Source organism: Macrobrachium nipponense, chromosome 2 (genome assembly GCF_015104395.2).
Source record: "Macrobrachium nipponense isolate FS-2020 chromosome 2, ASM1510439v2, whole genome shotgun sequence".
NCBI lineage: Eukaryota > Metazoa > Arthropoda > Malacostraca > Decapoda > Palaemonidae > Macrobrachium > Macrobrachium nipponense.
In genome coordinates this window covers 95,064,360-95,078,924 of record NC_087201.1, presented here as the reverse complement: position 1 = coordinate 95,078,924, position 14,565 = coordinate 95,064,360, and the positions used below count along the sequence as shown (strand labels likewise).

The window sequence follows — 14,565 nt, the reverse complement described above, 5'->3', positions numbered from 1 at the left end:
TCCATTAAGGGTTAATTATTCTAATATCTAAAAAGAATTTGTTTGATGCAGATGATAGAATGGTTTGAGAAACATTTATCATAAATTACTTTCAGCTGCAAGAACTTGGAACTTTATGTGGCCTGATGCCAGGAAGTGAAACAAAGAGTACACAACTTCACACGGTCATATCTCTTGTGTATGGGATGGGTAATGACCCACATAGCCATGATGAACCCAGTGATGACCCATCTGTACATGACACACCAATGACAAGACTGAAAGATGCATTGTCATCTCCAGAAGCTTTTAAAAAGCATTTTTTGGTAAGATTTCAAGCTCATCTAGTTTCATCTAATTTGTAAATCTTATGAAAATAATTCCAGTTCAGTGTTTTTGTTTTACTTTGACAGATTTTCTCACATTTGTTTTGTTTCAGGATTTATCTGAGGTTGCTATCAGTACTTACAAGCATATAGGAAGGATTCGATCTGCTCGCCTAATTGGAAAGGACCTGGCCACTTTTTATATGGCTCAAGGTGAGCCTCAGAAAGCTGCTACCTTCTTGACAGATCAGCTAACTATGTTTTTGGATGAAAAATGGCTGTTGTTAGCAGCGTACACTCAGTTAACTCTTGCTACCTGCTACCGGTCAACATCAGATTCAGAGAGGCAAGTTACATTTTAATATGTATTAAATTGGCATTCATATGGATGTAATTTTATCACACTCCTACTTAGGCATTATCTTTCTTGCCTATGCAAGGATGGATTATATTGATGAAGATGCAGTGTTGTTTTAGATAAATCATTACTTCATTACTAATGCAACAGAAGTATTTGCTTTTGGCTCATCATAATTTTTATACTATATCCTACTTAATGCAAATTCACTTGTGCTTAGGATTTTTATACCTAGGTATTGCCCTACTTACAATGGTGGTAGGTTCCAATAACTCCATTGTTTCTTGGAAGAAACATATCCCGAATATAGACTAGCCTACACTTTGGTATTCAGTACCATCTATACATATATGGTAGCCTAGCCTACACTATATTTTGTATATGTACTTTATACATTTACAATAAAGTAATGATTAATATCAGTTAATTTTGGAGGTTCATGCAGATTGACTTTTGATAATTCAATACAAAGAGAAACTGAATAATGGAAACAAGTATACATATATACAGTAGCCTAGCCTACATTATACAGTATACTCTATACATATACAGTATAGTTATTATTAATAACAGCCAATTCTGGAGGGTCAGTGCAGATTGATTTATGATAATTCATTACAAAGAGAAATTGAATAACATAAAACTCAGACCTGTACTGCAAGGGGTACATACTCCCCCATATTTGCTTTCTTGTGATTTGTGGACTCCTATTTGCAGATTTTTCTTTGAACTATATCAACCCATTATTTGCGGGAAATTCGCCTATTCACAGTTTTTTTTTTTTTTACGAATATTCACTAATTAGTGTATTTTGGTTTTATTTTCATGACTAAATACATTTTTATGATACAAAAATTATTTAATACTAATTTACAAATATTAATATTGATTGATACTCTGTTAGCCCTTAAACGCCTATTGGACGTATTATACGTCGACTAAAGTTGTGTGTCGTGTGCTTAATTGACGTACGATACGTCGACTCCCAAAAGTTTTTTTAAATATTCGTGGACAAATAGTTACAGGCCTAGTTTGTGAAAAATTTGAAATCACGCGCCTTGAGGGATGCTGGGAGTTCACGGATCAAGCTGTTGTTTTGTTTACAAGCGTTACCCAGGCGCGCATGTGCGAATTTCTTTCTTCTCGCAATAAAAAGCAGCAGCGACACATCACAGAAATTCTTTCGTCAGTTTGTCGTAATTTTTACACTGTTTTATATTAGCCATTACATATAGTTTCATATGTGAAAATGTGTGCAATTTCATGTTGAATACAACAAAAAACAAAACATGGTTGTAGCTGTTATCAGTTTTGAAATATTTTCATATAAATCACGATAAGTGCCAAAATTTCAAACTTCAGTCAAATTTGACTCAACTGAAATGGTCGAAAAATGCAATTGTAAGCTAAACCTCTTACATTCTAGTAATATTCAATCATTTATTTTCATTTTGCAACAAATTGGAAGTCTCTAGCACAATATTTCGATTTATGGTGAATTTTTGAAAAACCCTTTTTCCTTACGTCCGCATGGTAACTGCCGAAAATCTCAGAAATTCTTTTGTCAGTTTGTCGTAATGTTTGCACCGTTTTATATTAGCCGTTACATGAAGTTTTATATATGAAAATATGTGCAATTTCATGTAGAATACAACAAAAAATAACCCATGGTTGTAGCTTTCATCAGTTTTGAAATATTTTTATATAAATCACAATGTGTCAAAATTTCAACCTTCGGTCAACTTTGACTCGACCGAAATGGTCAAAAAATGGAATTGTAAGCAAAAACTCTTACATTCTAGTAATATTCAATCATTTGCCTTAATTTTGCAACAAATTGGAAGTCTGTAGCACAATATTTTGATTTAGGGTGAATTTTTGAAAAGAAAACTTTTTCCCTAGGTCTGCTCGGTAACTGCCGAAAATCTCAGAAATTCTTTTGTCAGTTTGTCGTAATGTTTGCACAGTTTTATATTAGCCGTTACATAAAGTTTTATATATGAAAATGTGTGCAATTTTATGTAGAATACAACAAAAACAACCCATGATTGTAGCCAGTATCAGTTTTGAAATATTTTCATATAAATCACAGTGCCAAAATTTCAACCTTCGGTTAACTTTGACTCGCCCGAAATGGTTGAAAAATGCAATTGTAAGCTATTACTCTTACATTCTAGTAATATTGAATCATTTTGCAACAAATTGGAAGTCTCTAGCACAATATTTCGATTTATGGTGAATTTTTGAAAAACACTTTTTCCTTACGTCCGCGCACTGTAACTCTGCCAAAAATCTCAGAAATTCGTCAGTTTGTCATAATGTTTGCGCTGTTTTATATTAGCTGTTACATAGAGTTTTACATATGAAAATGTGCGCAATTTTATGTAGAATACAACAAAAAACAACCCATTGTTGTACAATATTTTCAAATAAATCATGATGTGCCAAAATTTCAACCTTCAGTCAAATTTGACTCGACCGAAATGGTCAAAAAACGCAATTGTAAGCAAAAACTCTTACAGTCTAGTGATATTCAATCATTTACCTTAATTTTGCAACAAATTGGAAGTCTCTAGCACAATATTTCGATTATGGTGAATTTTTGAAAACTTTTTTTTTTTTTTTTTACGTCCTTGTGTTATGAATTCATGTATCTGTTTGTGATAATATTTTCTCTGTTTTGCTTTGATCGTTTTACAATTTTTTATATACCAAAATCATTGCAATTTAGTGTACAATACAAAAAAAATTAACTCATTAGCTTGAACCGTTTTGCTCACAGCACGATTTGTGTATAATTATATATGAAATTTTTTTTTGTGCTGTTATATATTCCAATATTTATATATGATGATAATTTTTTTCATTTCTGATGGTTGCATTCTAAACTTCAGGCAATGATAATTAAAGGAGCCAAAAATGAAGTCTTAATCTTAAAAACTAAGCGTGCTGTGATTTTTTTAATAAAACTTTTTTTTCCACTTCGGCGCTAACTCCCGAATGCCCTCGGAATACGAGAGACACTTTGGTAAATAGCAGTTTGGCGTTTAGGGGTTAATAAGTTTAATAAGAGTAAATTATATCAAATAATGAAAATAATAATTCTCTCTTCTCTCTCTTACAGAGATGTATGTTTTTTGTTTGATAAATAAAAGGGATTTTGATGTAGGAAAAATCTATTTCTGGGGGAAGACCTGTGTCGCCCTATGAAAAATCCCTGTTATTCATTTTTCCCAGTATAAATAGCTCTTACGTATACCAGAGAAAAAAGTTAACAAAGTTATGCTGAGGTTACTACCCCCAGCGCGATCACCCAAGGGGTGTCGGTATAGAATAGGGGCGCTGTGTTACCACAGACCACAGGGTTTCTGCCATTTAGATGATTCCCTGTCAAAATCCCTCTCTTTTGGTGTGATTCGTTACAACGGAATCCCACTACTCTTCCACACTCGCCACTATTATTACTACCCCAGCGCCAACTTGCATTCCTGATTCGATCTACAAACTTGGATTAGTCAGGGTGGGAAGAAATGTTAATAGGGCTAGGGTTCACAGGGCGACACAGGTCTTCCCCCAGAAATAGATTTTTCCTTCGTCAAAATCCCTTTTCTGGTGTCGACCTGTGTCGCTCTATGAAAACATACCAGAGAATGCTATACAAGTTTGAGTATAAAATATATAAAACCAGGTTAATGATATTTAGAGTAAGAATTATTAATATTTTTACTATTTAATCTTAACATTATATCTTAACTTACTCCTAGTATTATATCTCAACTTATTATTTGTAAGAAATAATTTCTTAATATAACCATAACCATAATATTAATACATATACAATAACAAAATTGTACAAAATATGAAGTTATTGATCTCGAACATGTATCACACAGACCAATCAAAGTAATATACTAAAACTCAATAGCAATGTTAATTACATACATATGTGTAATATTATATACTCATTCGGTAACGGGATCGACAACAAACGTTTCACCCGGTCCGGAAACAAGGTATAGTGGGGAGTGTAAGTGAGTCATGCAGGTAGAAGGGTCATGCAGAGGGAGATAGTTAAAGGAATAGTCTATTCAAAGGTTTCTAAGGAGAACCATCAGCCTGTTCTTCAGGAACCACCACAATACCAGCTGCCACTATTGAAAATTCAAGGGCCTGTAAAAATTTTTAAAAAATAGTGGCGCTCGAGCATCTTTGGGGACTTTCAACTTGTGTACTTTTTTAGGTCTTCAACTTCATATTTTGAAAAGAATTAGTTGAGGTGGTCACTGCTCGGATATCATGGACATGTGGAACTGAATCTAGGTTGGCTTGTTTAATAAATAATTAAAGAATCTGTTGTCTAATTCCTCTTAAAGTTATCGTACCCCCTTTTCCACTAATAAAAGAGAGCATGTTGTTATTTGAGATGTTCTGGTCATAAATGTTTTAAGTGTATAAACTGGACATAATGATTCATCTTCTGGAGGAGGAATAATTTCCCAAGGAGTCCACCTATTCTGTGGATCCTCATTTTTTGCTAAAAATTGTCTATCTGGTGAAAGTAAAACTTTCCCAGATTGAAGGAATTCCACGAGTCCTGGATTTCTAGAAAGTGCTGATAATTCAGATATTCTAGCACCCGAGGCCAGAGCTACTAAAAACAATGTTTTTCTTAGTATTGCTGCATAAGAACAGTTATCATTATCGAAATATGATGCCAGTTTAAGGACATCATTTAAGAACCATGATATTGATTGAGGACGGTTGACCGGTCTCAAACGAGCACATGCTTTTGGAATAGATGAGAAGTATGTGTCTGATAAATTAATATCGAAACCTATTTGAAAATCTTTCTTAGGGCAGATTTAATTGTGGTAATAGTACTGGCAGCTAAGCCTTTCTCATGTAATGATCTAAAGAAAGAAATTGTAAGATTCTTATCCATTTCTTGTACATTGTTACCATTTAAAAACAGCTAGTTTTTTAACTGTTGAGTCATATTGTCTAATTGTAGAATCTATTTTATCCGATTCTACAAATAGAACGTTTAACGGATCTACATTCGTTTCAGCTTGTGCCGCAAACTTTATGAAGTCCATAAAGTTAGGGCATTCAGAATTCTTGAGGAAGCTGATACAGGCCGCGTTTGTACTGTCTGTGTTAATTTCGAGGATGGAGTCTTTTGAGGTTTGAGTTTCATCTCCATGATAAGTGGGTACCAATTGCTCTTCGGCCAATTGGGTGCCACTAGTGCCAACTGGTCTTTGAATAATTGTAGCTTGTGAAATACCTTCAATAGGAGGTTCACTGGTGGAAAGAGATAAATCCTTTCCCACCTGTTCCAATTCAGAGACATTGCATCGATCGCGAAAGCATTGTTGTCTATGTTGGGAGCTACAAAGCAGGTCAGCTAATAGGAATATTGTTATCATTACATGATTCAATTTGTTGGATTTGGGACCTCTTCTGTTTATGCAATGGACGACTGCAAGGCTGTCCGATACAACTTGAATGTGGATCTTCTTGGACGGTTGTAATTTTCTCAATGCCATGAACACTGCCATCACTTCCACTGCCATCACTTCCAATACATTTATGTGGAATTGACTGAATGTTTGTGACTATGTCCCTCGAACTTTCTTGAGGGGAGAATATCCCTCCCAGCCACTCAGGGATGCATCTGTGTGGATGATCAAAGATGGGGGAGGAAATTGAACGGAACTGATTTGGATAGGTTCTGTTGTTTTGTCCATGGAACAAGTCTCTTTTTCAGAATGTCTGGAATTCTTAAAACTTCGTCTCTGAGTTTGAGACTGGCTCTTGATCTCCAGACCTGATTGATAACTTTTAATCTGGTTTTCAATAAGACAGCTGTCACTGATGTAAATTGAAGGGAGCCTAGGATTCTCTCCTGTTCCCTTTGAGATGACCGTCGTTTTGTTACAACACGTTTTATAGCTTTCACTATTTCTTTGACCTTTTTGGGTGGCAGAGATAGCTTGTGTTTCTTCAGGTCCCACTGAATTCCTAACCATTGAAACTGGGATTTGTGGAGTCAGTTGGATTTGGCCATATTCACCTGAAATTCTAGAAATTTTTTAGAAATTTTTAGAACTTTGGATGTTGATCTTTGAATTTCTGCTTCGTTGTCTTCCCAAAATAACCAATCGTCCAGGTAGGCTACTAAAAGCGTCCTTTCTTGCCTAGCCTAAATCCTAGGTATGGAGAGAAGTTTCTGGCTATTGGAATGTGGTAGTAAGCGTCTGTAAGATCTATAGAGGTGGTGACGGCCCCACAGGGAAGTAAGGTCCGTACCTGTGAAATTGTCAGCATATGGAACTTGTCGCAGTGAATGTAGGAATTCAGCCGAGACAAGTCCAGGATTACTCGTCTTTTGTTCGAGTCCTTCTTTGGGACACTGAACAATCGTGCTTGGAATCTTATGCTCTTCACCCTCTTATGGCACGTTTCTGAAGAAGATCCTTTGTATATTCTAAGAGGTCCTCTGTTGGTTTTTTGAAAGAAGTTGACTGGAGGGGGAGGGCCCTTCTCCCACTTCCAGCCTAGACCTTTTAATATTAAACTGTGGGTCCATGGACTGAAGGTCCATCGACCTTTGAACAAGTACAGTCTCCCCCCTACCTGGGAGATTTTACTGGTTGGAATCTGGTCTAGTTACTCTACCTCCTCGGAATCCTCTACCCTTGACTCCAGTCTGGAGCCTCTTCTGGCTCGACTACTCCCAGCATGTCTGCTATATGTACGAAAGGCACCTCTCGTCTCATATGCAGGATTATATTCTGGGGAAGCCACAACTTGCGATGAAGTTGAAGGTTGAGGTTCCGAGGATGGCTGAACCAATACATATTGTTGTGGTGGTGTTACCTTTGAGGTGGACGGCACTGCCTGCATATATCCATGAGGACGGGCCGTCTGGTAAGGGTTATACCTTCTCGCCTTCTTTTTAGGTGCTTGTTGATGAGGAGACACATCAAAATGGCGTTTCGTAGGAAGACCCCACCTCACTCTCAGAATTTGGTTAACCCTAGCTGCTTCGTGCAATATGGAATTTATCTCCTCTTTGGGGAAGAGGTTTTCTCCCCAAATGGATGATCTAATGAGCTTATTGGGTTCATGTTTGACTGTAGCTTCAGCCAAAACATGTTTCCTACAAGCCCTTCTTGCACTTGCGAACTCAGTCAGGTCTGATTGAAGAGTCTGTAAAAGACTTTTCGTTAAGACCCGAAAGACTGGTTCGTCTTCGTATGTTGTGGCTAGCAACTCCGCCGAGGTGACGGAGTTGATAGTCCTGGCTAACTTTGTCCTTGCCTCAAATTCACCCTTGATCAAATGTCCGGGGAGTTTGGGCAGTCATTCGGAGAGCAAGTCTGAAGCACAATCCGGTTCTAGTTTACCAGCCGTGAACGTTGCCGGGGCATTTACCCAAATGTCTGCCTCTGAGGGCAAGAGCAAAGATGTTGGCTCTGTTTCCTTCAGGGCTGGGACTGGTTTGTCATTATAGATTGCTTGCAATGACAACTCCGCCACCTTGGTTGTACATGGTGACGGAAGACCATCTGGGGTAACAAACATTGTATACTTTCCCTTGTGCAGTGTCAATTTGGTAATGACACAATTCAGTTCTGTTAGGAAACGGACCCAGACAGCTTGGGCCTGTTCCCTGGGAAAGATCACAATTTCCTTTGGTACTTTGTCTATTCTGACTAGCGCATGTTGTGCTAGTCTGACAAAGCCTGAGAACGGAAACTTCATACCGGCTGGGAATAGCTTGTAGTCCTCTATTGGTCTTGTTCCACACCCTTATATAGTCAATCTTCCTTCTACGAAGGGAGCATTTAAGGCCAACCTCCAAGGGTTTTCCTTATTGAAGAGGGGAAACTTTGAAGTATCCGGAACCATCATTGATAGAGCTGGTGTTCCAGATCTAAAGAGGCCTGAGAGCATCTCCTCAATGGGCTTGATTCTCTCAGTCAATGACGAGAGAGCCTGGTTTGAGATGTTCTTTGTTGATCTGAGGCGTGCATCTATCCTCTGATCTACTACTCCACTAATCCTAGCTAGCAGCTGGTTAGTGAAGGATTCAGGGTCGAAGAACTGTTCCGCCGCCCTTGGGACTGACCCTGTACCTTCGGTAGGGGAAGGATTTGTGGCAGCAGGCTGAATGACAGATGATGTCGACGGTTGTGACACCGAAGACGACTCATTCGCCGCTGGCGGAACAGAGTTGCTTTTCTTTTTTAAAGTCTTCTTGACTCTAGGAATAACCGACGGCATTCCTTGTTCTTTAACGGGTTTGAAAAACCCTTAAAGGATGGAGTTGAAGAAAGGGAAGGAGAAGGAGAAGGATGGGAACTCGCCTCACTTACCTCTCCACCTACCTGGTCCTCCGTGACCATCGGCTTGACGTTGAGGTCGATCGCCGCCACTTCCTCCGTAAAGTCCTGCTTCTCCCCTAAAGCGGCCGTCATCTCAATGCGGATAGCTTCAATGAGGGGTCCGGCAACGTCCCTGGGCACTGCAGTTGTGAAGGTGGCGCCTGGAAAGATCATCTTGCAAAGGCCAGCATCCAAAACATGGGGCCGGCCTTTTGGTGCGTTTCTGCCGAACCCCGCCACCCACTTGCGTAGGGACACCCTCGCGCCGTGGACGATCGACTTGTCTGCCTGTAAGGCAATCTTTGTTTTAGTGGCGGACCAGAACAATATACAAATTACCTTACTATATTCTCAGTATATAAGATAATTCTGTAACATCCTTACCTGTTCATAAGTCAACAACGAAACAAGCTCGTAACAGACGGTACAAGCGTCCGGGTGCCAGGCCACGTAGTCATCCAAGGCTACCGCACAATTGGAGTGCGAACGACGTACTACGTGGCCATAGTCGTTGCCTAGTGACGCGTGGCATCCCTCAGCCTGGCAACGGACCACTGTAATGCGAAAGACTCAATGAGTAATCTTCCTTTTGATGGTTTATTGTTAGACCATCGTCGAAATATTTCGTTTTTAGAGATACAGGACAGGTATTTTCTAGAAAAATCATGCATTTTATTTATTGGCGAAGTATTTCATTGCCGAAACATTTCGGCGTACCGAACTATTCCGTTGTCGACTGAATAGTAATTATTAATAATCAGATCATAAAACTCGTAAGCTTTGTAAGCGGAATATTTCGTTCCCGAAATATTCCGTATCGACGTATATATGCCTTAATTTTTCCAGATGTTCTTAACTAGATTGTCTAGAAATACTTCGTTGGCGAAGTATTCCGGTATCGACTATCTTATAATATTAGCTTAGTCTAATAATGCTTATATTAAATATGCTTATCTAGGTTGTCGGGGAAATACTCCGTTGCCGAAGTATTCCGTTAACGACTTAATACTAAGTAATTTACTACTAAGAAGCTTAGTCTAGTAATACTTATAGTATTTATACATTTCATGAATTTGTCGGCGAAATACTTCGTGAAGCATTTCGTTACCGAACTATGTAATAAGACTGACAAATTTTTCAAGCACAATAGTATAGATTGAAATTTCCATTTAGCATGTTAATTCCGACACTCGAGCTTCGCCGGTGTCGGAGAAAATATGTGGCGTACCACTATAATTGCCAAAGTTATGAATTATTCAGTCTGAATTCCGGCAATACCGAACACCGAACTTCGTCGGTGTCGAGGACAAGACGTGGCGAACCACTACTTGCTAACATGCCGAACTTCAAGTATTATTATCATATTACCTTGCCTCCAATCACAGTGATTAGAATCTCTGAGATTTAGAGGTTTACAAATAACAGTTTTATGTTGTTTGGCTCTACCCCTGATCCAAGATAGAACCACTTTTAGGCTACGTAGCCCAAAACTTTCGCTGACTGGCCGTGGCTCGTCTCGCGATCGAAAGTGGTCCGAACCCATCCCAAGATGGTTATCCAGGTAGGCCATGCACTAAAAAATACTGTTACTTTGGATATTTATTGATCTAAATACAACAATATATCACAATCTATAGAAATCATCACTCAATAACTGGTACTAATCTACGTAACCTACATTATCACTTAATTCCACATTCGTAAATTGGTAATTTTCCCGATCGTATTAGTAAGGTCCTATACAGACCTAACTCAAAATCACGAGAAACATGAAATTAAGGTTACTAGGCTTAATTGATTAAGCTAATAGGAGTAATAATTCATGTATCCGTTAAGGATCAAATATGGTTACCATAATAAGACTAGGCTAGATACGAGAATACTCACTAGCACCGAGACATTGTTGTATTAAATTATAAGTCAAATTACTATGAAATGTAACTAATATCTGTTTTAACGGAAATATCAGATATTCTCGTAAGCAAAGCTAAGCCTATATATTAACTTTAAATATTAACTTTAAATATGCCGTGCATAATTTGTTGATGCTACGCCGACGCACAAAATGGCTGACCAGTCGCCGGCCTCCTCAACTCATATCTCGAGGGGCCTGGACTGATAGCATAATTAATATCACTTATTTATGATAAAAAACCCAATTGGAGTACTCAACTTCAAAGCAGCAGAAGATTGGGCCCTCATATTGGTGAAATTGTTGCAATAATGCAAAGAATAGCACAGCTCAAAAAATTCACTGTTTACAGCGCACGGCTCTTAACAGGAATGCAAGTTGGCGCTGGGGTAGTAGTAATAGTGGCGAGTGTGTAAGAGTAGTGGGATTCCGTTGTAACGAATCACACCAAGAGAGAGGGATTTTGACAGGGAATCATCTAAATGGAAGAAACCCTGTGGTCTGTGGTAACACAGCGCCCCTATTCTATACCGACAACCCTTGGGTGATCGCGGTGGGGGTAGTAACCTCAGCATAACTTTGTTAGCTTTTTTCTCTGGTATACGTAAGAGCTATTTATACTGGGAAAAATGAATAACGGATTTTTCATAGGGCAACACAGGTCGACACCAGAAATGATTTACTAATTTTGAAATATTAACACTGTTAATGTAAACACCAATAATATCTATTCATCAAAGAAAATGCTATAGCAAATTAGTAGAAATTTGGTTTATAAAGTGAAAAATTATGTAAGAATGAAGGAAAATCCATTTTCCTCGCATCTTTCTTTGTAGATCCAGGTACAAACCTGAGGTCCACAGCTGTCAAATATGTCAAGTAATTTGACAGGAGGAGGAGCAAGTTGCCATGTAGACTAGTTCATGTAATTCTCTCTCTCTCTCTCTCTCTCTCTCTCTCTCTCTCTCTCTCTCTCTCTCTCTCTCTCCGTTCATATGCGGACCGAACCTTCAGTCTTAACAATAGAATATTTTTCCAAGCACAGCTGGTAACTGGTTATTACAATCAGAGATTGTAAGCAAGGAATCTGTGAGATCTGGCAATGCTTGTGCGTACAAAGTGAAAGCTGGTCAGTGACCGCACATAACCCCGTGACCAGAGCCGTATATATAGAGAGTATGTCCATGCGCGGAACCACTCAGGCGACGTCACTGACCGATGGACGCCATCTTGTTTCTGACTGACAGTATAACACCAGAGCCGTCACGGGGGGAAACTTTAAATCCTTTGGTTTTGGATATTTTGCAGCGAGTACATGACATTGTATTCTATTTTAGTCTCTCACATCAGACTTGGGTAGTGCAAATTGGGCCTTTCTAAAGAGTTTTGGCTTTAATTGTGCCAGGAACTAAAATTGTTAATAAGATAGCTCATCCTATTAGCGAAGAACAATTTCTTTACTTCATGCACAATGTACCACATATTATAAAGAACTTGTGGTCATTCATTCGAGTGATGACATTGTAAAACAATTTGATTTGCCATTGAAGGAGGTGACAGCTGAACATGCCAAAAGTTTGATATCTTTTCAGGAAGGCAAAGATCTGAAGCTTGCACCAAAACTCAACGAAACTCATGTAAATCTATCTCATTTTGAGAAAATGAAAATATCAGGTGCTTTAAATGAATTTAGCAATTCGGTAAAAGCACGACTTCATTGCTTGTTGAACATGAAAGATACAGTAAAGACTTACTTACAACAGCTTGGTTCATTGGTCTGATAAATGAGTGGTTCGATTTAATGTCAAGCAGACATTCAATCATGGCACTAAGTAATTCGTCAATGAATCTTGTTATAAGAAAGCTATACTGCATCTCAAGCAAGTTGTAAGTGTTTCATGAAATATGTATTGGAATTAATGCACAGTGGAAGCCAGTTCAAACTGGAGTGATATTGTCTTCCACTTCCCTTTTTAGTCTCCAAAGTAATTATTTGGCCAATGGTCACAGATTTTTTTACTGGCATCCAGATTCACTCAAGATTGTCTAGAAGACTTGTTTAGCCCCATAAGTCTGAAAACCCCAGTGCCAACTCCTTAGAATTTTGATAGTCTCTGAAATTGATATCAGTTGCATAATTTCTGAAATGCTCAAGTGCAAGTAATTATAACGTAGATGACCGCGAGTTTCTAGCTGACTTTCTTAATAAGCCAAATGTTGAAACAAATGGTGATGCTGAAAATGAAACAGGAACCTGTTTGTTCCAATACGTAATACAAACCTTTTCGGTCTTTTAACAATAGGAATATACTTTCGGTGTAGCTGGAATTATGGCCGTTGACTCTTGATCAAGGTGGTTAGGCAGTAACTACTGTGGGGCAGGCTAGCCTGCCCGGATCTAAACATTCCACTTTACTTTTGGGCGTCTTCCGAGGAAGACGTGTTTGTGAGCTCCGGCTGACTGGTCGTTAATCTTTTTTCCCGGTGGGATCCTTTTGGTTTATTTTTTGTATTTAAATAATTATGCATATACGGTGTTTGATATTAATACTAAACAAAGGTTTGTCCTTGGTTTTTTCAATTTATATACAAACCCACTTTTTGTGATAGCGGCTAAGGTATGTCAACATATTTACATTCTTTCGCCCTTTAACACTGGCTCAGACCTGCATGAGGACGAGATATGTATTTATCGTGAGGATGAGACATGTATTTAATGTAAGTGATTTGATCCTGTAACGGGACATGTATTCATCCGGAAATTACGCTTACGCTTGGGAATTACCAAGGGAACTTCAAGGTTTGTCCGTGTTTTGTTGTTATGGTAATTTCTCTTCTTCTTCCTTTCACTTACTATCAGAAGAAGGTAGAAGGATGGGCGTGCGGTGCTGATGTTGGGTGATCTCTCACTTCGGAGGGCATCACCCTTGGTTGTGTGAGGAGTATCCTCATTACTTTAATTTTTTTGTTTTTCTTCTTCCTTATTTTACAGACTAGTAATGATTGTGTTTTCAGCAGTATTGGTTGGATGCTCTTTGTATTGGTGATCCTAACCTTGGATTATACCTATGACTCGTAGCATGTTGCGTACTGATCCTGCTGATTATCATTTTCATTACCTCTACTACCCGGGAGTTGTGTCACTGGATGAAGCTGTCGCGCTGCCCTGTGAGGTTATCTACTCCTGATGGTAGAAGTCTGGCAGAAGGAGAAACCGAAGAGGAAGAGAGCTCATCAAGTGTCGTCATCCTCCTCTTCGAGATCATCATTTCTCCATGCCTCCTCCCCCTTCAACTTTTAAGGCTTTGCCGTAAAGAGAAGGTGGTCTCCCCCCCTAAGAAGTCTCGTCACGGGACTGCTAAGGGTCTGTCTCGCTCCAGTGAGACAGGTGGGTCTTCCGCTGGTCCTACCATTCCTTTGGGAATGGGGCCCATCTCTCCTTCCTCAGGGAGGAAGCAGACGGGAACCATGGAGGTACCGGCCACCGCTGGTATCTCTTCTCCCGGTTCCGAAGGTTCCACCTCTGGACCGGGAACCTTCTCGGCCGCCCGCTTGCGAGCGTTAGCGAGTGTACGGTCACCTACGGGTGACCGTGCA

The 14,565-nt window shown here is 39.0% G+C and overlaps 1 protein-coding gene across 1 annotated transcript in view; it reads left to right on the top strand.

Annotated features, from left to right (window-relative positions):
* LOC135221255 (trafficking protein particle complex subunit 10-like) overlaps positions 1-14,565 on the top strand; it is a 432,269-nt gene that overhangs the window by 127,194 nt on the left and 290,510 nt on the right. Inside the window, 2 exon segments of the mRNA XM_064259071.1 lie at positions 96-305; positions 419-651. Of these exon segments, the coding sequence (XP_064115141.1) occupies positions 96-305; positions 419-651 (443 nt within the window).